Below are 26,396 nucleotides of genomic sequence, written 5' to 3'. Positions count from 1 at the left end.
GCCTGGAGAGGAGCCGCCCCACGTTCGGCGCGCCGTGATTGGCCCAGCTCCTTTCCCGAGCTTCCTATTGGTCTCGGGCGCCGACTGTGTGCGCAGGCGCGGGAGCAGGGGGTCGTGGTACCTGCGCTCTGCCCAGCGTCCCCGCCGGACCCCCGCAGGTGAGGGCACGGGCGCGGCAGTTTCCAGATGTGGGCACCCGCCCAGCACGGGACTGAGGGTGGCCGGCTCGGGGTCGGCGAGGGCACCGGCTTCCGCGTCCCTCCCCCAGCCGGGCTGGGCGCTTGCGGGTCGGTCAGGACCCCGGCCCCTCGGGGTTGCGGGCGGCGCGCGCGGAGGGCGGGCTACGCCGGGGACTCGGCCTTGAGGCCTCCCCGCTGCCTCTGGGAGCGGGTCCCCGGCGGCGCCGCGGCGTTTGCACAGCGGAGCCGGTCCCGCAGGTCCCTGTGGGCCCTTCCTCCGTCGGCACTTTTCTAGACGGGGTCAAGGGCACATTCGGGCGCAGGGTCAGGCGAGGGCGTCCGGACGGGACGCCGGAGGGTCAGGAATGTTGGGAGCGCGGACCCGGCCGGACGCAGGCTCATGCTCCGCTGTTTCTCCGCCGGACCTTGCCCTGCGGGTGCCGGCGAGCCGCCGCCGAGAAATGCGGGGTGCAGTAGAGGCTCTACGAGGTCGTTGTGGGGCTGAGGGGCTCATTCTCTGAAGCTCCTAGGATCGTGCGTGGCTCCTGGGAAGTGCTCCGGGTCCTTAGCTATGATAATAAGCGGTGCCGTTTCCATCACCCGTTGTTTTCGTCGGGTGACTATGGTCATCGTCCCCGCTCTGAAGGTGCGGGAGCTGAGCCACCGGTCAGTTGAGAAGCTGGCCTAAAGTTCTGCTCTTGTGAGTGATTCATCGTGGCTGGATTCAAGCCCCAGTAGTCTGGCCCCAGAGTGTGATTTGTGTGCCGCGGAATTCGAGCTTCGTACCTTGTATCCTCCTTGGTTTAATGAATTCTCTCTCTTCAACCTTTAGAATTAATGCTAACAAACAAACTTAGGAGTATATTTCGTATTATCTGTGGATATTGTTGCAGTTATTTTAAATTAAGAGAATTCATACCTGCAGGTTGATTACTACTTCATTAAAAAGGAAATCCCTTTTTCCCTTTTCTATTTGTCAGTGTAACTGTCACAGCTGTAGCAGATGCTTTGAAGTGATGAGGTTTTTGTTACTCTATGCTACACAGAGAGGACAGGCAAAGGCCATAGCCGAAGAAATAAGTGAAAAAGCAGTTGCATATGGTTTTTCTGCAGATCTTCACTGTATTAGTGAGTCTCATAAGGTAAGTCATGGTTTTTACGGGGTTTCATACTTTGAAGTATTCTGGTTGGGAAGCGACGTTAAACAACGAAGTGGGACGCTGAATGCCACCATGATCCTTTTTTTTTTTTTAACACTTAGAAATTTATTTTATCAACTGTGTTGCAAGATTCCTGCCAGTTTTTTTCTACGTGTGTGTGTGTGTGTGTGTTTTGAATTAAACTACATAGTCTTAAAAACTAAGACGAATAACTACTCTCAACTGTACATGGGAATAGTAGTACTCGCCTTGTTTTTCTCACGGGGTGCCTGGGAACAAATGAGTTGTGCGTGCTCACAGGAACATGGGCGCTTCCCACCTCACGAATCCTGCTGCCCCATTTGTAACTTCCCTGAAATTCATGCCAGAGTTCCTCCAAGTGAAGAACCATTGAATTCTTCGGTGAAATAGAAGTTAAAGTGGAGGTGTAAGGATCTGCAGAAGACTTGGGACTGCTTGTTTTTATCACGTTCAATCTCTGCAGAAGTTCCTACCTTAGGATACATGAGATCGTAACAGATCTGTGCCCAGACTAACTGGTTTGGTTGAGACCCTCAGATTATAGTTTCGTACAGTTCAGGCCCTAGCAACGAGCAGGGGCTCCTCCCTAGTACCACACAGTGATGTGCCAGCCACTGAGCCCTCGGATTCAGCTCTGTGCTTGAAAACCCACCCCTGCAGCGCACTCTCAAGTTCACAACCTCCTCTGGTCTTTCCCGCATCTCTAGTTGTAAAGACTAGCCTGTCAGCAGCAGAGGTGAATTATAAACTCAGTGCATAGCAGGGAAACCATCAAGTTCCTTGATGCAGCAGGGCTAGGGTGGCCCCGATGGAGTCAGTCACCCAGCGGGGAGGGTCCTGGGGGACACCAGCAATCGCAGGCTCCGTGATTCTACAGCACCTTCAAAGTGAATTCACATTGCTGCTGCCACAGGGTGGAGTACAGTCTGTATCTGTTACTGCAAAGTCATCAGCATCATATAACCAGCCCTGGTTTGGCCCCCTCATCAGTGACCCCAGTGGGGTCAGCAGCTATTTGAAAGTTAGGTGAGTAGTGAATTTTTTTGCTGCCACCGTAGTCATGTTGTTTGCTCTTCCCAGCTGAGTGATTTCTCCAGTTGATAGCTCTCTGCTTCCTAGATCATGGTAGTCTTTTTCAAACTAAAGTGACTTTAAACTGCATAGAGTTGTGCTGTGTCCTATAAGCACAGTAAAATGTTAGCTCAAGTCTTTACCTGTTATATCAGCATGAAAAATAAAGTGATGAATTCCTTTGTGCCGAGTTAGATGATATTCTTGAGGAGCAGAGCTCATGGAGTCGATACGAATAGAGACAGGCAAGTGCTTTATTGGAAATACTTAGATTTAGTTGAGAATTAGAATAAGGAAACTTGGTTTGTAAGACTCGGAAACACTGATGATCTCAGTTTACCACTGATGATATTCTCGGCTCTCTGGAACCCTGAGGGAGTCGGGCCCTTCCTGACAGCCAGGTTTCCTGATTTCTGAGGAGTAACACTTTCTTTGCCAACTTTAAAATGCTCTGTGTACCTCTCTGCCGTTATGCGATACAGACAACAAGACGGAAAATTAACCTGATTGCTTTGCTGATGTGTTAAGTCAAAAATACATATAGTAATAGACCTCTGACATGACACCCTTATTTTATAGTATGATCTGAAAACTGAAACAGCGCCTCTTGTGGTGGTGGTTTCTACCACGGGCGACGGAGACCTGCCAGACACAGCCCGCAAGTTTGTTAAAGCCATACAGGACAAGACACTGCCGGGTGACTTCTTTGCTCACCTGTGGTATGGATTACTAGGTGTGGACTGTATTTTGTGCACTTACTGTACTGTTGCTGCTGGATTTAACTCTAGTATCTAAACGTATCTTTCAAAGCCATGGTGTGTAATTGCCTGGGTTTTGTCCTTTTTGGGTTTTTATATAAATACTTTATGTATGTATAATATTTGAATGTAAATAAGGTGCTGTTTCCCCAGTCTTCACCCCACAGCAGCTCCTCTGCAGAGCCCCTGAGTAGCACCTTAACCCCAGGCACACACCAGATTCAACCAGGAAATATTTTCACGATGTTAGTGGCCAGGCCCCACCCTAAACCTGCCAGAACAGAATCCCTGAAGGAGCGACCTGGCATGCTGGTGCTTTTTGGCATTGTTGTTGTTGTTTTAAAGCTCTCAGGTGGACGTGATAGTTTCCCTAGGGGAAGACCCATTCCCCTAGGATGTGGTTCTCAAGCCTGGCCATGCACTGGGATCCGCTGGGGGAGTTTTCCTTCCAACTCCATTATTTTGAGCCCCCCTCCAGTGATTCTGACTTAATTGTTCTGAGGTAGGGTCCTGGTATCAGTATTTTTTAAAGCTCCCAGGGGACTCTAATATGTATCCCAGCTTAAGAAGCACTGGCCTAGGGCTCTGTGAAGTACGGGTTTAAAATATTAAAGGATCAGAGGACCAGCTCAGCAAGATAGGACACGAGAGAGGGAATTCAGGGTCCATTTGCCTGGCTTGTGATCTGTATTCACCTTTGAGAACTAGTTTGGGGAAGGTACCTAGGAAGGATGGAATGTGCTATGATAAATAATTGGTTAGAGCTTTGAGGTTGTGACCCTGGCCAAGATCTGTCGTGTAATGTATTCAAGAGAGCATTTTAGAGTGTTCACATCTTTTTAATTTGTTTTTTTCCAGTTTCTTTATTTTCAAGAGTGGACCTGTACATATTGCTTTAAAAATTCCTCCAAAAATTATTTAAAAGGCAACACTGAAGCTTATCCAACCATTTTTAGTCAGTCTTAGGCCCATATATGGACCCACCAATCGCTTACCTCATTCTTGTAGGAAAAATCCAGGAAAACAATTAAACAACTAAAAAATTTAAGCTTTTAATTTTAAATTTTCAACTAGGTATGAAATATTAGTCCATTTCTTACCAGGAAACATAGAAGCAATTCTTAATTTATCCAACACAGAAACAGAGCAAATAAATGGTTGGTTGTGTTTCAGATGTAACCTCTTCATGTTCTAGATTAGGAGTCAGTAAACAGTAAAGGACAAGATAGTAAATATTTTAGGCTTTGCAGGCCACTGGTCTCTATACCATCTACTTATCTCTGTTGTTGTCGCTTGAACCTGCCATAACAAGGTGTGAACCAGTAGACTTGGCTGCGTTCCAATAAAACTTTATTTACAAAGACAGTGGGTGGTAATTGGCTCACAGGCTATAGTTTGCAGACCCTTCAGTAGATTGGAAAAGTCTTCAAATACAGATATTACATGTTTTTAATCCTTGTTTACAGATTGCCATATTTTTACACAGATTCATGGAAACAAAAATGTGAGATCTATATCTGTTAATAGTGGTCCAAAGAATTTATTTGTTTCTATTTGTATACTTAGTATTTCTCAAGGAAAAAATAAGAAAACGTGAAGCTATACATTATTTCTTGTTCCATCAACAACAGCATGGAATGGTATTGTTTTAAATGTTTTGTTTCTCTCTTCTGTATGTGATTAAATTTAAACCTTATTGCATACTAATAACCTATTTGGTCTCTTTAGGTCTGGGTGATTCAGAATACACGTACTTCTGTAATGGGGGGAAGATAATTGATAAACGATTTCAAGAGCTTGGTGCCCAGCGTTTCTATGACACTGGCCACGCGGATGACTGTGTAGGGTAAGAGCAACGTATTTTCTGTCATTTCCAGTAAACCTTGTTTGTACATGATGAAAGTTAGTGAGTTTATAAAAGGGGTTCACTTTTGATTTAGCACTAAACTTCGATCTTGAAAGTTTTATTTTAGTTTTGTTAGCTGTTTTTAATTCTAGCACCAAAGAAGACCATCCAGAGTTTCACTTATCTATGTTGCTGATTTTTTTTTATGTGCCTTATCCATCTCAGTATCTGTTAATGGAAAAAACTAGGAGAGGTGCCCCAGTACAGTTACCTAGTCTTAAAAATGTGTAGGTGTTTGCAAAAAGTCAGCATTTTCTTTAGGCACTTGGGTAGCGTGTGCCCACGGGAGCGACTGGACTCGGGACCTCCCATGTGGAAGGTGCCCAGCAGGCCACGAGTTACGGTTGGAGGATGCGGGTCAGAGGCCTTCCTGGCACACTGGCTCCTTGGTGTTCTCCCTCCTATTGGCCATTTGCCACCATGCCAACCGGAAATATAATTTCTATTTCATTATTTTTTCTTGTTTTTACAATTCAGCATTTCACTCTATGTGCCACCTTTCAAATGTTCCTAATGTCTTAATTCTGAAACCTCACAGGTACTGTGCTATAACTTATGCTGTCGTTTATCCTTGAACTGCTTTAACCAGATAACAGCACACACACACTCATTTGATTCTTTTTCTACTAGGCCTATGTACTAAGTAAATCTCACCCACTAGATCTGTGTTTATGCATCATGACAAGTTCAGCAAAGGTCGTGCTTTTCTACGTATATCACCTTGCCCGGGCGTGTTGGAGACACTTCTATTTCCCCATAACTCAGCCTTTGAGTCCACTACATCCGTCGTTTTCTGCAGCTGTGATACTGTGGGTTTGTTCCATCTCCCCAGGGCATATGTCCTGTCTGGTGACAAAGCTCTACCACATTTCCTTGCACGTTATCTTTTAGTTTTGTCCCTTTGTATTGGGCTTCCCCCCAACGCCGAAGTTGGTTGGCATTAAATGTTTATTGTCCTGTATGAGCTATTTAATTGCTAAACCCTTATAAATTCATTAGTCCTATTGCTCAGTTCATATTTTACTTCAAAGGCTTTCGGTTTCCCTGTTCATTTATTGGATCGAGCATTAAAATTCTTGTATGTATATTTCAGTAGCCTGCATCTCTTAAGTTGTCAACCTAAGTACTCTTTTCTAAAATTAAAATATTTTCAAGGAGACATCTTGGCTTAAAGTACCACCACATTGAAGGGGTTAAGAATGTAGACTGGAGTGTTAACCACTGCACCACCAGGGAAGTCCCCTGTATTTATGATTAATTCAGCTCTCCTAAAGGATGATTGCTTTTTTCCCCTGTGGTCAGCCTGCCTGGAAATTTTACCGGAATAATTGCTCAGAACTGATCGAAGGTTTGAACTATTAGTCAAAAGAGCATTAATCTGGAGTGGTTTCTTGGTAATATTTTAATCTGTGGGAAACAAAGATTAGTAAATCGGCTAGGCAAAAAAAAAAAAACAAAAGGTGCATTCGATTGATGTAATTATCATTTGTGATATTAGAGTAGACTTGGATTTTGGGTAAGTACTGTTAGCCTCATCAGAATTTAGCATGCCTGTATAAAATGACAGCTTCTTAAATTACCAGCTCTATTTTAGGAAGTTAAGAGGAATCACACTCCTATTACCTTTTACTAAATTATCTTCATTTTTGCTCTCTGAATTTTGTACAGCGCAGCGCTAATGAACACATTAATATTCTGCTTTTTAGCTTAATCATTCATAAGTATTTTTTGTATTCTGAATAGCCTCCATATTTAGTGTTTTTGACAGTTGCACAGCGTTCTGTCAAATGGACAGATTCTGCCATTATCCAATTGCTATGTATTTAAATGGAGAACTGAGGCATTTGTTTCTTTTTTCCTTTTTTATTACAACAATCCAGTTTAGAACTTGTGGTTGAGCCATGGATTAATGGACTCTGGGCCGCCCTGGCGAAGCATTTTCTGTTGAGTAAAGGAAAAGAGGGGATGAATGGAACTCTCACAATGGCATCTAATGCCTCCCGGACGACAGACCCCGTGACACCGGAATTACTACACATTGAATCACAGGTCGGACTTCTGAGATTAGATGATTCCAGACGAAAGGATGCTGAAGTTTTAGAGCAAAATGCAGTGGACAGAGGTCAATCGAATACATTGGTTTTAGACTTTGAGCCCTCGCTTGCCCGTTCAATACCCCCGCTTTCACAGGCCTCTCTGAATATTCCTGCTTTACCACCAGAATATTTACAGGTGCATCTGGAGGAGTCCTTTGGCCAGGTAAGCAGTTTTACTTTATGTGCCGTGGGTGGTGGTGGTGGTGGTGTTTTTTAAATTACATTATAATGGAGTCCAGCAGACTGTGGCGTGCAGGGAGAGTGTGGTCTCCCTCCTCTCTTTTGTAAATAAAGTTTTATTGGAACCCAGCCATGCCTCTCCATTCACGCGGTGCCTGTGGCTGCTTCTGCACTGCAGTGGCGGAACTGAGTAGTCACTGGAGAGGTGCTGCCTCCACGCATTGCACACCTGCTTGTGTTGTTACATTCCCTTTCTTTGAAGAAGGAAATGGTTAACAGCTCAGTTTCTCCATTATTTTGGAGAATTAACTTCTTGGTTTCTCACTTTATGTGTTGGCCAGATGAGGGCAAGTTGTTGTGGGCAGTCAGGAAGTTATCTCAGCAGCCAAACTCAGAGGACTCATTTATAGGAAAATCTTTTTCCAGTATGGGTTTTTGGTATTCTGGGTTACTTCACTTTGTGGGTTTTTCTTTTTCTTGATAATATCTGACACATATATTTTTGTCTATATTAAGTCTTTTCCTCTTTGCCTGGAGTGTTTTTCCTATCAATAAATAAATGACTTTAAAGTGGTCTGTAAATTTTTGAGCATCGAGTTGAATAATAGCTAATATTACCCCATGATTGCCAGTGTATGGTACCCTGAAGTTTCTTCCAGCATGCTTAGAATAAATTTCCAGTGCAGCCAATCTTGTAATGCAGAGCCAAGCCCTCTGTTTTAGAGTGGCTGATTCGAGTCCCACAGGGGCTTTCTCACATAAACCCCACCTTTAGTAGTGTTGTTCTAATGCATTCAGATAAACAGGTATGGTTTTATATGACCAGCCGTGGGTTATTGCCTTTGCACTTATACTTCATTATTTATTAAGTGGGGTAAATCACAATAAGTACATGGTAGTCAGGGCTGGGAACAGGCATGGGTGGCTCTAGTAAACATGCCGGGCTGGTGGGAGCAGGGTGCATGGACTTGTGGAGAGCCAGCCCCCGTGTGCTCGCTGCAAGGCCGGGTGCATGTGGCAGAGGCTGTGAGAGCTGACTGATTTGACAAGGCACTTCACTGAGAATCCGCTGAGAGTTTCTTTTATGGTAGGTATCATTAAATAGGCTTGAGTTGTTGGTAATGTGGTTAAAGGATTTTTAAAAATCTCAACTATTTAAGGGAAACTTGTGTAAATCTGTTCAAAGGATATACCTAGAGGATAAGGGGTTGGGGAAAAAAGTTTCCTTTTTTAGGGCATCCTCTTGGGATCATCACCTTGGGGGCAGGGTGGGTGGGAGAGGGGAGGGTAGAAGCAGGATTGGCTGAGTGGGAAGCTGAGCTTCAGTGCAGCCATAAGAAAGCCTTCAGCTGGACCCACTCAGGCCACACAGTGTCGTCTCCCCATCCCTTCTGCCTCTAACACCGTGGGATCTCCTGGACTGTGTAGTACAAGCAACACAGCCTCCGATGAGCGTGTCACGGGGTCCTGCTGCAGAGCTTCTTCCTGCTCTGGGCCCCCCTCAAAGCTGGCCACTTTTGTGTCACCTGGTGTTTGGGTTGGAGCAGTATCTCAGTATCCCAGAGCCTGAAGAGAGGCCTGCCAGGTGTAATGCATCTCTCTAGGTGAAGTGAAGTGCAAGATGAGATAGTGTATCCTTTACTTGGGGGGGATGTCCTGACACGCACCAAACATTGGAATCCTAAAAATTGTACTTACACCACAGGCCCTCAATCTCCATAAGGCACAGAAGACTCCAGCATCATCTGATTAGCATAATGGTGTTGATACTGTGGACTAGTGTGATGATTTGCTGAGTGTCCAGATGTTCTACATTTATTTGCACTGTCTTGTACCAGCAAGCAGGAATGATGTCATGGTCTTGGGGCAAAATTGTAAATGTTCAAGTGAAAGTGAACATGTCTAGTCCTTTTTATGGATAGAGATGGAAAAGAGCACCTTAGCTAAACCTTTGTCCACATGCCACGTGCTATTTCTTTTTGCATAGTTCATTAGGAAGACTGTTAGACCTTTACATGAAAAATGGTAGTATCTGATATTTTCCGTATATCTCAGAAATTCTAAAGTCTAATAGGCAAGTTTAAGGTGTAGATGAGCTTCTTTTCTGAAAGACTGAGAGGTGTATGTCTGTAGCCATTTACCTTAGGGAAGAATACTTAAATAGCAGGGCATTTTAAAAGATCCTGTAGCTCTCACCTTGTCACTAAGTGAAGCAGTGGTAAGTATAATTGAAAACTGCATTTAGTAATATTTTATCACATTTGTTTCTCAAGGAGGAAAGCCAAGCATCTGTGACCTCAGTGGATCCAATTTTTCACGTTCCAATTTCAAAGGCAGTTCAACTGACTACGAATGATGCCATAAAAACCACTCTTCTGATAGAATTGGACATTTCAGTAAGTTACAGAATGTGTTTCTGAGCGCAGGGATGTTGCCAGCAAGTGCAGAGACTTGTGCTGTGTCCTCATCTACACATTCAGGAAGAGTGAGGTCTGTGGCTGGACAGCGGCCTTTTTATTCTTGACCCATCATTTTTTCTCTCTGCCTCATACCTTTTCTTTTCACTTCAAGGAGGGCCTAAAATGAGTGACTGGAGGTGATTCTACTTGAGAGCATAGTGTTGCTGCCTTGCTCATTAAGCCACGAAAGAATAATGGAATCAGAGCAGTATTTCCATAAGAGCCCCTGGAAAGGAAGCTGTTTACCTGAGGTCGGCGGCTAGTTGGAAGTAGAGCCAGACTAGACAGTCATGTGACATTCACTTCTCAAAGTGGTGGTCCTTGTTCCTTTGAGGATCTGGAAGAAATCATGGACCCCCTCTCCAGAAGAATGATTATATATAAACACTTTGCACACAGTTTTCGGGCGTTGATGTGCTCCCTCTCTGAACCCCATCCATGAGGCTTCCCCAGCTGCTGCCTCATTGGCCTCAGGTTAAGAAACTGTGGTTGTACGTCCTCACAGCCAAGTAGCTCAACCCTTGACGAGGGCCCTGCGAGGTTCCATGGGCTGGGCTCTCAGAAGAGGGTACACCAAGGCCGTCGATGTGGGTTTAATTGAGTTTCTCATAGAAAGAAATAAATGTGACAGGCGTCAGAACTAGATGGTTTTGCTTACGGAGTATTGAATAGTTCCATTTTCCTTTTGAACATTTTAATCCATATTGCTAAATATCGTATGTACACCAAACCATTTCACTCTTGTTCTGTACTTTCGTCATAAAGAGGCGAGGTTTGGCCGCCTGGTAGGGACAGCCTGTGTCCCTCCCAGGCTAGAGGTGTGAGCGTGTGTGGCCAGAAGCCTCTCTCCAGAGCGTTCCACACCCTGCACTGCTCTAAGTAAACCTGCTGTGGGCGGTGGCTCCACCTGGAGCCCGGGTTTGTGCACGACCAGTACCGAGCCAGGCAGTTTGACGTCGTGTGTCATTAAGGGAAAAGAAATTGCTCTCCCCGACCCCTGTTCCTCCCCAGAGAAAAGGAGTAAAGAAAGGAAATTGAAAACCAGTGCAGACGGCCTTAAGTAGTTTCTTTTGTTCCTAATGTGTGTGTGTGTGTGTTTTCATGAGAGGACTTTTACGTGGATTATTAAAACACTACTTACCAGAGCACCTTGATTTTTAGAAGAGGCAGAGGGTCTTAATTTCTAGTCTATGAATACTCAGTGTAAAGCAAAACATTGGATAACTACAGACTTTCTTTAAAAAATAACCCCTAATAAAAGTATGTTTGTTTGGTTACTTGGGCTTATTTGTCAGAAACAAAATAATTCTAGTTGCAATAAACTAATTCATTTATTCAAGTGGTCATATATTTAAAACTCTGTTACCCCACAACTAAAACTCTTTTAACTCGTGGAATTTTTTGTATTTCATGTTGGTTCTTCTCTAGAAAACAGATTTTTCCTACCAGCCTGGAGATGCCTTTAACGTGATCTGTCCCAACAGTGACTCAGAGGTACAGCACCTACTCCAAAGACTGCAGCTCACAGACAGGAGAGAACATTGTGTCATCTTGAACATTAAGGCCGACACGAAGAAGAAAGGTAGAGCCCTGATCTTTTATTTCCCAGGATGTCATTGGGCCAAGGGATTGGAGGTGACCAGGGCGAGTCTGCACAGATGCCCGGGGGTCGGCCATGGATCAGCAGGCGGAACACAGCCACTTGCTGGTCTTGGAGGTTTTTAACTTTCACGTCAAGTACCCTGAATGAGTCAGTTACACTGAATGAGATGGTAATAGAGTTTATGCTTATTGGATGCTTACAGACATTAAAAGTGAAGTTGAAGAATCAGCTTTTTCCAAACTCTGGAAATCAGCAAGCTTGCAGCAAACTGGGGAACGCTTAAAAAAATGAATGTAACTGGTTTTGGAGAAGCAGATTGGTTAGTTGACTAGGGCTGATTTGTTAGGCTGTTTTTTGCAATCAGCATTATTTTGTTTCTAGGTTAGCATATTGTCACGCAAAAAAAAACTGTATTATGTGAATCTTTTTTAAAAGTCTTTTGTTGGGAGTTCCCTGGTGGCCTAGTTGTTAGGACTCCAGGCTTTCACTGCCGGGGCTGAAGTTTAATCCTTGGTCCGGGGAACATCCTGCAAGCCACATGGCACGGACAAAAAAAAAAAAAAAAAAGAAAATTTTCTTTTTAATGTTTGTTTCTCATAGCATATTTGTTTTTGCTTATTTAATATATGAAAATAATTGCTTGCTCCATAATTAAAGGAAGTTATTTTTTAGTTATTTGCTTAGAATCTTGAACTGGAATTCAGTCAGTTCTGAAATTCTTTTTGAGGATGATAGGCAGTGTTATTGGACCACTGCCATCTTTTGGCTTTTTGTTCCTTTCTTTTCTTCAGTGGTTTTGGATAATTTCCCTTTCTTTTGTTTGGTGTACTTAGATTTGGTAGGTATGGCTGGTACAATAATGCTGTTGAATTTATAACCATTGTTTTTGTAAAGTAGGTTTTTTCTTCTGTATTCCTTTTGAGGAAATTTTTTAACTGAATAAACATTGCCACAAGTCATATTGCCACAAGTACTTTGATAGCACTATAATGTAAAATATTACAGCTATTAGTGTTTTTAGGGATGGAAAACATTGTCTTCTCTATTTTCTGTGTCATTGACTCTTTCCCGTCTGCCTGAAAAGGAGCAGCCTTGCCCCAGCATATACCTGAGAAGTGTTCTCTCCAGTTCCTTCTTACCTGGTGCCTTGAAATACGAGCGGTTCCTAAGAAGGTATTTTTCTTTCTTCTTTGGGTGACTATTTAAAAATATGCTCACCTCTTTGTAGGGTTTATTAAATCTGGTATTTGCCCTTTGAAGACTTAGAAAATATGGTCTTCACAGCATGTGTTCAAAATAGTTCCCAAGGTGTGCAGTGTTTTTGTAATTGTCATGGACAAATATTTTTATGTTGTGCTTATACTGAAATTTTTTGTTTTCTACTGAAATGAGATTTTTAAAGTAGGGCTTTTTCTTAATCTTATTTTTCTAGACATTAACTTGATGTAGCACGGTAACTAGTGATGAAAGTGGCCCTAGGTAGCATGTGTTTTCCAGCTGTACGTGGACACTTTTTCTCTCTAATTGGTGGCAGGAAGCTTGGCGTGTAGGGCTTTTCCACTGCTTGCCACCTGTTTAATGTTGTGAAGACCCCTTTTGTGTAAAAACCTGTACTTATTTATTATGTCAGAATTCTGCAGGGAACATTGAAGGGTTTTGGTAGGTTATATTGATGTTTAGATGAATTTGGAGACAGAAAGATCCACTAGATGTCAGTGTTATGCCGGGAACTACTGATTTTGTTATAACCATGTTACTCAAGTGGATATTCATGGGTAAACTTTCCAAGTTGTGCTTTACCAAACTTGTATTGCCAGTGAGCATGAATAGTACTGTTATTGGGCTACCCTGTCCGCAGTGCAGTGTTTATTCTGTATTTTATTACTGTGTTTACTGCATTTGTCGTCTTTGGGAAGTGAACTACTTTATGGAGGGGCTTAGTCCTAGATACAATTTGAGTAAATCTACGATTCACTGTGATGAGAACTCCTTGATTAAATTAAATAGTTTCACAGTTTTAGTTTAACTCTTCCGTTTCTGAAAATTTCGTGAAGTACATATGTAAAAATATATCTTTCCTTAACTGCAAAAGTAATATGCTTATAAAAAGTCTGGACACAAAAGTTAGTAACTCAGGAAGCAAAAGTCCTTCATAATCAAACCCCTGCAATTAACAGTTGGATTTTGTTTTGCTAAGGAAAAATGAGGTCATGTAGTATATGTGCTGTTCTGCAGCATGCCTTTTTTTACTTAAGAGGAAATGAGTTTGGATATGCCAGCATGGAAAGGTACTGAAGATACTTTTAAAAGATGCTATGGGTGCAACACAGTTGTTGATTTGAGGACTTCCCTGGTGGCGCAGTGGTTAAGAATCCGCCTGCCAATGCAGGGGACACGGGTTCGATCCCTGGTCCAGGAAAATCCCACATGCCACAGAGCAACTAAGCCCATGCACCACAACTACTGAGCCTGTGCTCTAGAGCCCAAAAGCCACAACTACTGACCCCACGTGCCACAACTGCTGAAGCCCTCGCACCTATAGCCCATGGTCTGCAACAAGGAGAAGCCACTGCAATGAGAAACCCGCGCACCACAACGAAGAGTAACCCCTGCTCGCTGCAGCTAGAGAAAGCCTGCACGTGGCAACGAAGACCCAGTGCAGCCAAAAATAAATAAATTAAATAAATAAATTAAAAAAATTTTTAAGAAAAAAACAATTGTTGATTTGATTATGGACAGTTGGTTGTTTCCAGTTTTCCACTATTTAAAAAACCTACATAGGTGAACATTCTAATTCATCTTTGCACACTTGTTTGAAGTCTTTTTTATGTTTTTATTTATTTTTATTTATTTATTTTTTGGTTGCGCTGGGTGGTGTGTGGGATCTTAGTTCCCTGACCAGGGATCGAACCCATGCCCCCTGCATTGGAGGCGTGGAGTCTTAACCGCTGGACCGCCAGGGAAGTACCTGAAGTCTTTTTTATTTTTATTAAAAAAAATTTTTTTAAAACTTTTTTTTTGATTTATTTTTATTTATTTATTTAGGCTCTGCCGGGTCTTAGTTGCAGCATGCGAATTCTTAGTTGCGGCATGCATGCGGACTTCTTAGTTCCCCAACCAGGGTTCGAACCCTGGGCCCCCTGCATTGGGAGGGCAGAGTCTTACCCACTGGACCACCAGGGAAGCCCCCTGAAGTCTTTTTTAAAAAATAAATTCCTTGGAGTAAAATTACTGTGTTAAAAATATTTCTAACTTAAGTTTTAGTAACGTTTGTCAGTTTGTTTTCTGCACAGTGCTGTGTTTCCTGTTTTAGTACCATGAAGTTTCTGTAATTGTAAAATGAAAAATATTGTAAAGGATTGACAATTGCTACTGTTTTAGCCTGTAATTTAGGGAATTTTATTGACTTGAGAAAGCGTGGTGTGAAGTGTTCTTGGTAAACTCCTGTCTTACCAGAGATCCATGCAGAGACCTGGGGCTTTACGCCATGACGTTTCCCAGGTGCTTGTTCTATGTCCAGCACTTTGAAGAAGCCATGTAATTTGTTGGTATCTGGATAGTTTAAGCAGGGATTCTTGGCTGGGCCAGTGGAAACCCGTGACCCTCACAGGAACATGGATCTCATTTTCCCTGTTAAGGGCATCCAGCCCTCCGGGATGTGGGAGCCATGGAATAAGAAGTAGTGGTGCCCACTCGCGTTTCAGGTAGCTTTGATGCAGATGACTTGCCGAAGTTCTTTGCTTCCCGTGAGTAATGAGAGTTTTATGTGTGCCATGATGGATGTGCTTGGAATTGCATTAGAACCAAAAGTTGTCATTAGCAAGTTTGGTCTTTTGCCCGAGAGTTTGGACTTGGTTCAGTCTTTGAAACTAGGGATCTGGGACTTTCTTGTTTTGCTTTATTTATGTTCTTCTCCTCCTCTTTCCACGATGGAGCCGAGGTGACTCAGAGTCCCTGTGCAGGGGTCTGGATGTTCTGGCCCTCACTGTTTGTCAGCCTCTGCCCATGTCCGCATTTCCTTGCATTTGTGTGGAAGCGCACGTGCTCCCCAGGAGCCGTGCTTTTGCCTGCCTCCTGTGCCCTCCTGTGGCTCTGCCATCTCTTTGGTTGCCCGCCACTTCCTTTCTTCCGTGCAGCCCGCCTTCGGCTCAAGGCTGCCTTCTTGGGAGCCTCTGGCCTCAGAAGCCCTGAACGTCCGTGTGCCCTGGTGGATAGGCAGCCTGTCGCACACTGGTTACTTCTTGACTTCTGTTGCTCTCACTCGCCTGTGAAGCCTTTTGGGCAAGTTAGGCGTCCTCTTTGCCCCATACCTTACCTGCCCAGTGCCTGTCGTAACAGTGGTCAAATAAATGTAGAAATCTGGGTTGCAATCATCCGCTAAGGCGAGAACAGGTACTGTGTCCCGAGATAAAAACGTTAAGTTGTGAGACTTTCTGATTACTCACATATACCTGCCATGTAATTTGAGATTGGGTTGGTTTAAGATATAGGGAAGGTGACCAAAAATGGAACATGAAAGTGGGGTTTGCCTAACAGGCTGCCATTAAAACAAATAACAGATGAAATGCTGTTGTCCTGACCACACTCCTAGTGACCACACTCACTTTTTCTTGGATAACTGGGCACATCCCCAGGTGGGTACTCAGCCAGCATTCTAACGGCTGTAACCACAGAGCGCGTGGTGATTTAAGTCGGCTTCCTCGGCCACAGGCGTTCTTGCGAGCCCTCGTGGACCACACTGGCGACGGCGCGGAGAAGCGACGGCTGCAGGAGCTGTGCAGCAGGCAGGGGGCGGCCGACTACAACCGCTTCGTCAGAGACTCCCGTGCCTGCCTTTCAGACCTCCTGCTGGCCTTTCCGTCCTGCCAGCCTCCGCTCAGCCTCCTGCTTGGTGAGTGGATGCTGTCACAGTCACCCCAGCCCCGGGGGGCAGCCTCTCCATGGTAAGAGCACCTTTGAGTTCTCTGCAGGCCTGTGGGAGTGCATCTCGATCACTGTGATCAGTAAGTAAGCGTCTTACAGCTGCTCTTCACGCTGCCTTGACAGCTGAACTGCCTTCTTGAAGTCGAAGAATCTCTCTTCCAAGCTTAAATTTTTATTTTTTAATTTTTCTTTCCTACCACTGTCACTGTCATTTGCTCTCTTAATATAGCCAGCCTTAATTCTCTTAGCCAAATTTTATCTAAAAATGAGGTTGCCAAGAAAAGGATCTTTTTCAAAGATAGTGATAATTGATGGAGTCTGGTGAAGCGTGTGCTCTGTGTGCAGGGTACAGAAATGTTCCCACCTGGGCAGGTCCACCAGTACAAACAAGTGGCCTTACTCACGGTGCCCCGGGGCATTAGCCTTGGGAGAGACAAAACATCCAGATGTAAAAAGATCATATGTTGTTTTTTTGCCCAGATTGTGTCTTCTGGTCCTCATACTCCAACAGAAGAGAGTTTAAGATCTTCCCTGAGGAACTGGCCTCAGGAATTGGAGACGTTTACTAGGGACAGTGACTATAAGAATCTTATAGGATTTTAAAACCCTTGTTACTTTCCTATGCTTGTGATTTTGTCGTCTCCTCTCTGTTTTCCTTGGTGATAAATAGTAAAATGTTTAAAATTTGCATTTGTGTTTGGTGACAGGAAAACATGTACTTTTTACCCAAGGTCCCTTTTGATGCCGAGTACGGTTACGGACACTCCGCTTTACAAGTCAGGCCCTGCCCCTTTCCCTTTTTATTTCTTAGTATTCCCTTTCCTCCTCCTCAGAGTGGTGAGGCTGCCCTTCCTGCGTTCCTGTGCGAATGAACACTCTTACCCCTCCTCAGTTGAGTCTTTTGAGCTAATAGAGGTGTTGGGATAACAACCAGAACACCCATTAGGGAAGTTACAAGAAGTCTTGTAAAGCTGTTAATCATGGAAAAATTGTTCCAATTCTTTTTATAGATTTTCTGTTACCTTTTTCAGCCTATATGTATCATTTATTATATAGTTATGTAAAAAAATTAAAGGCATTGAGACATAAAAGTTTTAATTATTTTCTCATTTCTGTAAGAAAACTTAATCTAACTAAAGTATTGAGGTGAGCCCTCTATTAAACCTTATCCTATTACAACTGTCAGACATTTTAGAAAGGTCTTTCTAAATTTTTGCTAAATAGCTATCAAAAATATAACATACGGAGCACAAAAAATTATCAGGGTTTGATAGTGGACAATCAGATATTCAAATACTGACTTCTTAATCTCTTTTAAAAGAGTACCTGTGTATCTTAAAACCACTAGGTTTCTGGATAACTTGATTGAAAAATGTCCACCATTACACTCCTGTTTTTTTGTTATTATATAAATACTATGAAGGAAAAATATTTCAAGCCTAAGTATTTTCCATAGTCCTTAATCTTTTTTGTGTCATGATCTTTTTTCAAATCTGGAAACTCTGGACACACCCCAGAAAACAGTGTAATTGGTTCCTTGACTCTGAGGCCCGTTCATGGACCCTAGTCTTACTGCCCTTTGATGTTTAAAAAAAAAAAAAAAAAAAAAAAAACAGCTTTTAGGTAGAAATACTGAGTTCAGATTGGGGAAATGTGATATGTCTGGTCTTTAAGAATTGGAAAAAAGTATTTAGTGATATTTTACTTAGACACAGTGAATTTATGTGTGCTCTAAAATATGATATATAATTAAAACAAGTTATTTAGAAATTCTAAATAAGAAAATAGGAATCAAATTCAGATCTTTACATATAATTTACATATATACATATAATTTATTTTCAGTAGGAATGAATTAATAATTGCTTATTTTAATTTTTTTCTAGAACATCTTCCTAAGCTCCAACCCAGACCATATTCATGTGCAAGGTACTGACGTTTATTAACATAATACTTAGCTTCTTTCTCCTAAAATGTAATGAAACTCTGACTTCCAAATGCTTAGTAGCTACAAATCCATTTACTGAAAACTTAGCAGATTTGTGCAGGACAGTAGCAGGCGTGATGCGGAGTGAAGAAGAGCAGGCTTGGACTGTGTCCTCCTGGAGTTTGTAGGGTGTGGCTCCCGTGGTCCAGAGCCGTGTCCCCACTGAGCGAGTCTGCAGGTCCTCCACCTGTGGCCTTTACTGGTGTGCCCGGCCACCTTCCCTGGGTGGACGTAGGGAGGAGGGAGGAAAGCTGGTATAAATCTCATTCAGCCTTGGCGGCAAACAGGTAACCAGAAACTGTCCTGAATGACATCTCAAAACTAGGTCGGGGTGGGGGGGGCTTTGAAGTAAGCAGCAGAACTGTTTTCTGAAGAAGAAGAAGGTAGGTTTAGAGCCCATTAGGAAATACCCTCATGCAGTAAAAAAGGCCTAGCTTGGCCTGTGTCTGTGAGTCCTGAGGCGGAGTTTACAAACTTATCTCTGTGTCTTTGCAGCTCGAGTCTGTTTCACCCAGGGAAGCTTCATTTCATTTTTAACATCGTGGAGTTTGGGTCTGACACCACGGCGGTGACTCTGCGGAAGGGCGTGTGCACGGGCTGGCTGGCCACGTTGGTTGAATCGGTTCTTCAGCCGAACACAGGTGCCTCCCGGGCAGACGGCGAGAAGGCCGTGGCGCCCGAGGTACTAGGAGTGGGCAGTTTGGGTATCATTAGAAGTGTGCTCTTTGCCCGATTAGAAAAGACAATGTAGGGTCCCCTGCATTGTCCATTCCCCTCAAATTATTCAAAGGAAAATGTATGCCCTACTTGAATTGTAATATGTCTTTTGGAAAGTCAGGAGAACATTACTTTCATTCAGTGTAGTCCATGTGTTTCCTAAACGTGTAAAGCATGAATGTTGTATAACACATACGCTCTTTGCTTCTCGCTTGTCACTTCATAAAGGAGAAGACCTTGCGTCAGTGTTCTTGGTAGCTTGGCACAGGAGGAGTCAAGTGCGCGGTGAAGGCTGGCAATGAGGAAGAGCCTCATTTTGTGCTCAGTCGGTGTCCTGTGCCCCAAAGGAGTCATCTTAGAGTGGCAGCTGACAACCAGAGATTAATTTTACGTCCTTCAGTTTGGGGTAGGATTTTACCCTGCCCGTTTCTGCCCCTTTTGTTGGAGCCGTGGTGTTATTTTATATCTTGATCCACACTTGGCAAAATCTCACTCGAGACCGTACGCATAGGGAGCAATTACCTTCTCCCTCCTCACCCACAAGGATGGTTGAAATTTAAAAGAAATTTCAGTCTTTGTCATGAAGTCTTCTCCATGGTATTGAAGAATGAACATGTCAGTTGTAATGTTATCTTATTACTGGTTTGGTTGCTGTAAGTTACTGAAGTTAAAATGTTGACAGCACTTAGGGGGATTTAAGACTTCTGATACACACTTGAGTGAGCCTAAGGGAAGACTAGGGCTTAAAACTGCCCTTTAACTTGGTATTTTCCCAATCTGCTGCCTGGAGCAGGTTCTTTACTGTGTGTGTCCCTCATATCAACAAAATACTGAGAACATGAGAAACTTCTTTTTTGTAAAGAAATATTGTAGTGCTGACATGAAAGTGTTGTGTCACTTCATGATCTCATAAAAATAGCAGATGATCTCCAGAAAGCTAAAAAAAAAAAAAGTATATTGATGCTGTATTACAGACACCTTTGCGTGCCTTTCACATATTCTTTCTTTCCTCCCTCCTGCCCTTTTCTTCTTCTTTCCACATTTTAACAGACCTTTGTTGACTACCCAGTGTTGAGGCACTAGAGGTACATATAGAAAGGATATAATTTAAAGCTACTTAAATTTCGTTGTGCCGTGTAGCACCATATTTTATATGCCCTCCCCCGACTGGTAGATAGTACTGTTGTTCACAGATGCCCCTGCCCCCTGAGGAAGAGTAGACTTTCCCTCCCATTCATGTGTAGCCTGGCCATGTGACCAGCCTTGGCCAGTGAAAGGTGAGCAGACAGGATTATGCCACATCTCAGCAGGCGCTCTGAACCTGATAGGATGCTGTGGCTTGCCTCTCTTGCTCTTTCGCTCTGACATCGGATGGAATGATTCAGGTCAGGGATGCTCCTTGGGTTTGGATCCAAGTGAAGGAGATGATGGTGCAGAGCTGCAGCTGTTGAGCAGAGCCAGAAGTAAGCGTTTGCTGTTGTAAGCCATCGGAGATTTACAGCAGGAGCTGACTAGTGTTCTGGTCTCTTTGCCGTCCCTGGAACATAGGAAGTGTGGTCTCTTTAGCAGTTTCCTGCCATACCCATCCTATCCTGTTTTATTTTGCTTCCTGGGACTTATCATTACCTGTCATTCTATAAATATATGTTTGTTTATTGTCTTTTCCACCCACTAGAATATAAGTCCCATGAAGACAGATTTGGTTTTGCTCATTTCTCTGTCCTAGTGTTTGTCATATTGAGTACCTTCAAGAACATTGTTCAGTGGATGAATCAAGTGAATAAGGCTAATACAATATTAATCACAGTTTCACTCCAGAATGAGAACAATCAGTTGATAGAGCTCTGCCAGTTCTCCTTTAAAAAGTACTGTGTTCATCCTGTTGATGAACTTCAGACAATTTTCCTTGAATTAAAGGTTAAAATATATACAATTATACCAGTAGGGAATGGAGGGAAGATTCCTGTCATTCTTCACTGTTATTATCACTCTGTAACTAAAGCATATGGCAAAGTGAAACTGAAAGATGAATATATTTACAAATTGATTCCCTTAAGTATCCCTGGCACGTGATTTAGAAGAAAACGCTTTTGAAATTATAGCAAAAAGATTTTGTTTATCTGTATATCACTTATTCTAGTTTTGCAACAAACACAGGTAACATGGGACCTAGAGTAGCAAATGTAGCAGTGCTCTAGTATCTTTGGGGCAGCCCTTTAATTTCTCTTCCGCTTGCCTAATTTTCACTTAAAACCTTCACCCCATCTTGATGTTAATCTTCATTGCCCCTTTATGTCCTAACATGAAGAAGAATGTCTTCATTTTTTTGTGCATTTCTTCATGACACCTATAATGGGTTGCCTACTAGGAAGCAGATCTTTTTCTTGGGCCTAGAAAAACAACTCAATTATTATTTATTCAGTGTTCTACCTCAGAAATATCGTGCCTGTCATTTTTAAAATACCTTTGATTTGGATAGAAAAGAAAAATTTACAAGACAGACTTGTTTATTTCTCTGTACTGACAAATGTGTTTGTGGTTTCAGTAAGATTTAATGCTGCAATTTAATTTTATGATGCTGCTTTGAGGGGAAGTTGCACTTTCTGATTTCTTTAGCAGGCATCACCTTGGTTATATGCTTTTGTCTGTTTTTTTTCCCGAACTTATGAGCATTGGTTTAATATTTCAGATATCCATATCTCCTCGGGCAACAAATTTTTTCCATTTACCAAATGACCCCTCAGTCCCCATCATAATGGTGGGTCCAGGAACCGGCATAGCACCTTTCATTGGCTTCCTGCAACATAGGTATGTGTTTTCTTTGGCTGGTGAGAAAATGTGTCCCTTGTGGTCCTGGGTGGAAGTATGTAATAGAGAGCTTTTTTGTTTTTCAGTGGTTTTGAGGATATTGGACCTTGGTTGTAAAAATTTTTATTTTAAAATATTACTATCAAATATGTGATAGCATAGCATAATTTGTCACCATGGGAAAAGTAAATATATCTTCTAGAAATTGTGCTTTGTACTGGAACTTCCATTTTTACTCTAGTACATTCTTTTTCTTTTTCCCCTGCTGAACCATAGTTTATAGTGCATGTATTTGGGGGACAAATTTCAAGCACACCTTTATGCTGTGGTGATGTGCAGCTGTCCCATCTATTCCTTAGCTAGATAAAATTGGTAGTCACAAAGATCCAAGTGCACCAGCAGTTTCAAAGTTAAACCCTTAACATCAGTAATTTTCAACAGAATGATATTAATACATGTATCTTTGTATCAGAACACAACTATTTTTTATAAAATAAATAAATAAAATTGTGCTTCTCTCCCTGTTTGTGAAATAACAACTCTTAGGTAATGTTCCCCAGATAGTGGAGTAATATCCTTTGTACAAAGTCTTTTTGTTGTTTTCTTTTCTTTTTTATTTTTCCTTAAGAAATCAAAAAAGTAGGGCGTGTCCATCATTTCTGAAACATTTCACAGCAGACCATTCTACCTTTTAAAGCCTGGTGCCGGGACTTCCCTGGTGGCGCAGTGGTTGAGGGTCCACCTGCCAATGCATGGGACACGGGTTCGATCCCTGGTCTGGGAGGATCCCACATGCTGTGGAGCAGCTGGGCCCGTGTGCCACGGCTGCTGAGCCTGTGCTCTAGAGCCTGCAAGCCACAACTGCTGAGGCCCATGCGCCTAGAGCCCATGCATGCTCTGCAACAGGAGAGGCCGCTGCAATGAGAGGCCCATACACCGTGGCGAAGAGTGGCCCCCGCTCGCCACAACTGGAGAGGGCCCGCGCGCAATGGTGAAGACTCAACGCAGCCAAAAATAAAGAAAATGAATGAATTTATTTAAAAAAAAAAAATCCCGGTGCCACTTTTTTATTATGTTAATTGAGAGTTAATTTTTATTCATAAAATTGTTATGAATATTTAATGTAGAAATTAGTCTGGGTTTCACAATGTGATAATTTGAATTATCCTCACTACAGAGATGTCATAAAGCTCATAGATGTCTGCATTTCGTAGGTAAGCTTACTTTTTGTAGTGTCTGCTGGAGTGGCCCAGGTACCTTGCGGGTAGTGAAATGTTAATTCAGTACATGGACTTTGAGTGACTGCGAAGGTGGATTTTACAGACCTATCTGGGGAGGTAAAAGGAAAAAGAAAGATTGCTTTTACCTATTCTTTATATCAAACATCTCAACTTTCTTTTTTACTTAGAGAGAAACTGCAAGAACATCACCCAGATGGACACTTTGGAGCAATGTGGTTGTTTTTTGGCTGCAGACATAAGGATAGGGATTATTTATTCAGGTACTTCACAATTCTAGCATTGTAAGACTCAGCCATGCCGTACAATGCTAATTTCAGACTTTTTCAACTTTAAATTACAAACCTTCCAGTGACCTATTAGATATTGTATTTCAGAGAGGAGCTCAGACATTTCCTTAAGTGTGGAATTCTCACTCACTTGAAAGTTTCCTTCTCAAGAGATGCTCCTGTGGGGGAGGAAGAAGCCCCAGCAAAGTATGTGCAAGACAGCATCCAGCGTCACAGCAAGCAGGTGGCAAGGGTCCTTCTTCAGGAGAATGGTCATGTTTACGTGTGTGGGTGAGTGGCCATCATGCTCAAGTGCCGGGGAGGGGAGGGCAGTCAGTAATGTTTATTAAAGAGACCAGGGACTGATTGGTTAATGATCTGGACATGTATGGATGAGAGATTGGATTCTTAAATACAGGAATAGAAATACAAGCTCTAAAATGATTTTTAACATACACTTAATAGCCAAGAAGTTGGCCAGCGTGGCCCCACCCCCCCAAAAAAAGAAAATTAACTCATGCATTGGGGAATGCTTTGTGCTGTTTTAAATACGTTTTTAGCCTCTTAACGTTACATTCTGTCTCAGGATTGATTTTGTTGTATCAGTAAATAGTGAATATGTGATTTGTGCAGTCGACCTAGCCAAGGAAAACAGCTTTGGTTTTGACTCTGAGAATGTGGGTCTAGGATCCTTTTTCTTTAAGGCATAATTTATGATGTCAAAGTTGACATAAGCCAGGAGTCATTCTTATGTTTCATCTACTTTTTGATATAAGATCCATTATAGAAACCCAAGATTGCCATAGACAATAAAAATTTTAGGAACTTAGCTACTTGTTTTAATGGAACTCAAAAATGTTTACCAGTTAAAAAGGAGTTTTGAAATAAGAAATTACTCTTTTTTTATCCTAACACATCCCTGGCATTTAAAACATTCCGTAAGTCATCAGGTCAGGTTTTTTTGTTTGTTTGTTTGTTTTAAACTATGATACAGAGAAAGAACTACTGGCATAGTGACGTAGAATACATATAAATATAATTGAAAAGGTTCATAAAACAAAACTTCCTTTTTCTACTTACTTTTTATGACACATTCTGATAACTTACATTTCGTTTGTTCTATCATTTTACAAAAATCTGACTTTGGCTACAAAGTTGATTTCATGACCCATTAACGACTCCTCAGCTAGAAAACGCTGCTCTAGGTCAGAAAGGGCAGAGCTTCTGGACTCTGTGTTGGTTTACATTTTCATTTACTATTAGTGAAGCATTTGATCTTTCTTTTGTTTGCAGAGGACAGTGCTGTCAGTGTCAGATATAGGTTGAAGGCTTAGATGCAGCTCTAATAATGGAGGTGAAGTCCATTGTGCAAACAGAAGTACAAATATATGAGTAACTGGTAATTGAGAACTTGGAGGGGTTCTTAAACATCTTAAAAAACTCCTAAAACAGTAACCCAGAAATAACTGCACCGTCACTGGTGCTTCATTTTTCACATCCGTGAAGTGAAGCTGATAGCGTTCATAGCTGGTCAGAGGTGAGGGCTCAGAGTGACACCCCACGGCACTCTAACATGGACCGAACACAGGAGACTGAGAAGAACAGCCACTGAGGAAGGAGCGAACTTGTCCCTAAGTCCAGGGGACACTGACTCAAAGGGGAGCCTTTGCTGCCGATAGTCAAGTGGGAAGCAGACAGAGGGGCCGGTAGGTTTGGCAGCTGCAGCCGCGGGACATGGGGAAGGGCCGTGGGGTTAGAAGTGATCTCAGAGTACTTGAGGGGAGAGCATGACAGCCGTTAAAACTTTCTCAGGAAATGTTACTGTGAGGGGGCAGGGCAAGTTCAATTCCTGAGACGTTAGAGTCCTGTCATTCATTCAATAAACATTCGAGTGCCTACTAAGTATTTGGCACTGTGCAGATGTCGAGAGAGAAATGGTAAATGAGATGCACTCCTATCCCAAGCCACCTGCTCCCTGTGGGAAAGCCAGGTCAGCAGATGCTCACGGTATACCGGGTGCTGTGCAGGGGCCACAGGAGCGCACAGGAGGGGCCCCTTGCCCGACCTGCAAATGAAAGAGCTGGGACGTGGAAACACACTTAATAGAGGGCCAGCCCTTGGCAAGTTCTCAGTAAACGTGTCTGTTAATAACTCATCGTGTGCACGCGTGCATATGAAGGCTTAGACATGTCCAGGAGCTTGTTGCCCTCAGGAATGCCTTGAGGAAGACATAGAGGAAGACAGGTGAGGAGGGGCCCGACTGTGAGGTCCTCAGACATTTAAAGATTTCGGCTGCTCCCAGAGCACGGACGCCTTTGAAGTGTTTAAAGCTGTGAATGGGGTGGTCAGCACTGCATGTGACAGTGGTCCTGGGCGGAGGCCTGTCCCTGGGGGAGCAGTAGGTGCCTGGAGACTGAGGGACACTTTCCAGAGAAATGGAGGGAGGACTAAGGTGTAGTGACAGAGTCGCGGCAGTGAGATTCGTGAATTAAGGAGGATTTGGTAAAAATCACTGTTTCTTAAACAGTAATACCGTTATTCTTTTTTTTAGAGATGCTAAGAATATGGCCAAGGATGTAAATGATGTCCTTGTGGAGATAATAAGCAAAGAGGTTGGAGTTGAAAAACTAGAAGCAATGAAAACATTGGCTACTTTAAAAGAAGAAAAACGGTATCTTCAGGATATTTGGTGATAAAATTGGAAAATAAAGGAAGAGAATAAAGCTTTTTGGCTGAAAGTACTAAAAGACAACTTTACTGAAGCTTGAGACTTCTGATTTTTAAAATTAAAATTTTTTTTGACCATTTCTTGGAGGATGTCGGGGGTGGCATGGGGAGCGGACCATTTCACAGTGTAGGAAACTTTCAATTCAGGTTCCCATATATGCCCCCCCAACCCTCCCCAAACTGCCCTGAGCTGAAAAAGGCAGCCCGCACTCCTCCGCCAGCACCTCCCGGGGCGCCTCTCCCTCCGGGAGAGCTTCTGTAGGGACTGCGACCAGATCACAGGGCATCTCTAGC

At 42.9% G+C, this 26,396-nt stretch overlaps 1 protein-coding gene across 1 annotated transcript; it reads left to right on the top strand.

The window, feature by feature from the left end:
- The first annotated feature begins 103 nt into the window (after nucleotides 1-103).
- MTRR (5-methyltetrahydrofolate-homocysteine methyltransferase reductase) lies at nucleotides 104-26,127 on the top strand. Its single transcript, XM_060009674.1, has 15 exons — nucleotides 104-158; nucleotides 1,160-1,321; nucleotides 3,011-3,164; nucleotides 4,918-5,035; nucleotides 6,976-7,354; nucleotides 9,645-9,767; nucleotides 11,259-11,412; nucleotides 12,518-12,606; nucleotides 16,144-16,324; nucleotides 18,243-18,285; nucleotides 18,839-19,025; nucleotides 21,750-21,868; nucleotides 23,277-23,369; nucleotides 23,484-23,666; nucleotides 25,927-26,127. The coding sequence occupies exons 2-15, from the start codon at nucleotides 1,196-1,198 to the stop codon at nucleotides 26,066-26,068; spliced, it is 2,091 nt and encodes a 696-aa protein (XP_059865657.1). The 5' UTR covers nucleotides 104-158; nucleotides 1,160-1,195; the 3' UTR covers nucleotides 26,069-26,127.
- Nucleotides 26,128-26,396: the final 269 nt, after the last annotated feature.

This window comes from Delphinus delphis, chromosome 3 (assembly GCF_949987515.2).
Source record: "Delphinus delphis chromosome 3, mDelDel1.2, whole genome shotgun sequence".
NCBI lineage: Eukaryota > Metazoa > Chordata > Mammalia > Artiodactyla > Delphinidae > Delphinus > Delphinus delphis.
The sequence above is the reverse complement of the archived record's forward strand: the minus strand, read 5'-3'. Positions and strand labels throughout refer to the sequence as shown.

Bases quoted from the DNA above. Each gene is read 5' to 3' on its own strand.
- MTRR (XM_060009674.1), top strand. From the start codon at position 1,196: ATGAGGTTTTTGTTACTCTATGCTACACAGAGAGGACAGGCAAAGGCC. The intron at 5,036-6,975 runs GTAAGAGCAACG...ACAACAATCCAG, and splicing joins CACGCGGATGACTGTGTAGG to TTTAGAACTTGTGGTTGAGC. The intron at 16,325-18,242 runs GTGAGTGGATGC...ATTTTTTTCTAG, and splicing joins TCCGCTCAGCCTCCTGCTTG to AACATCTTCCTAAGCTCCAA.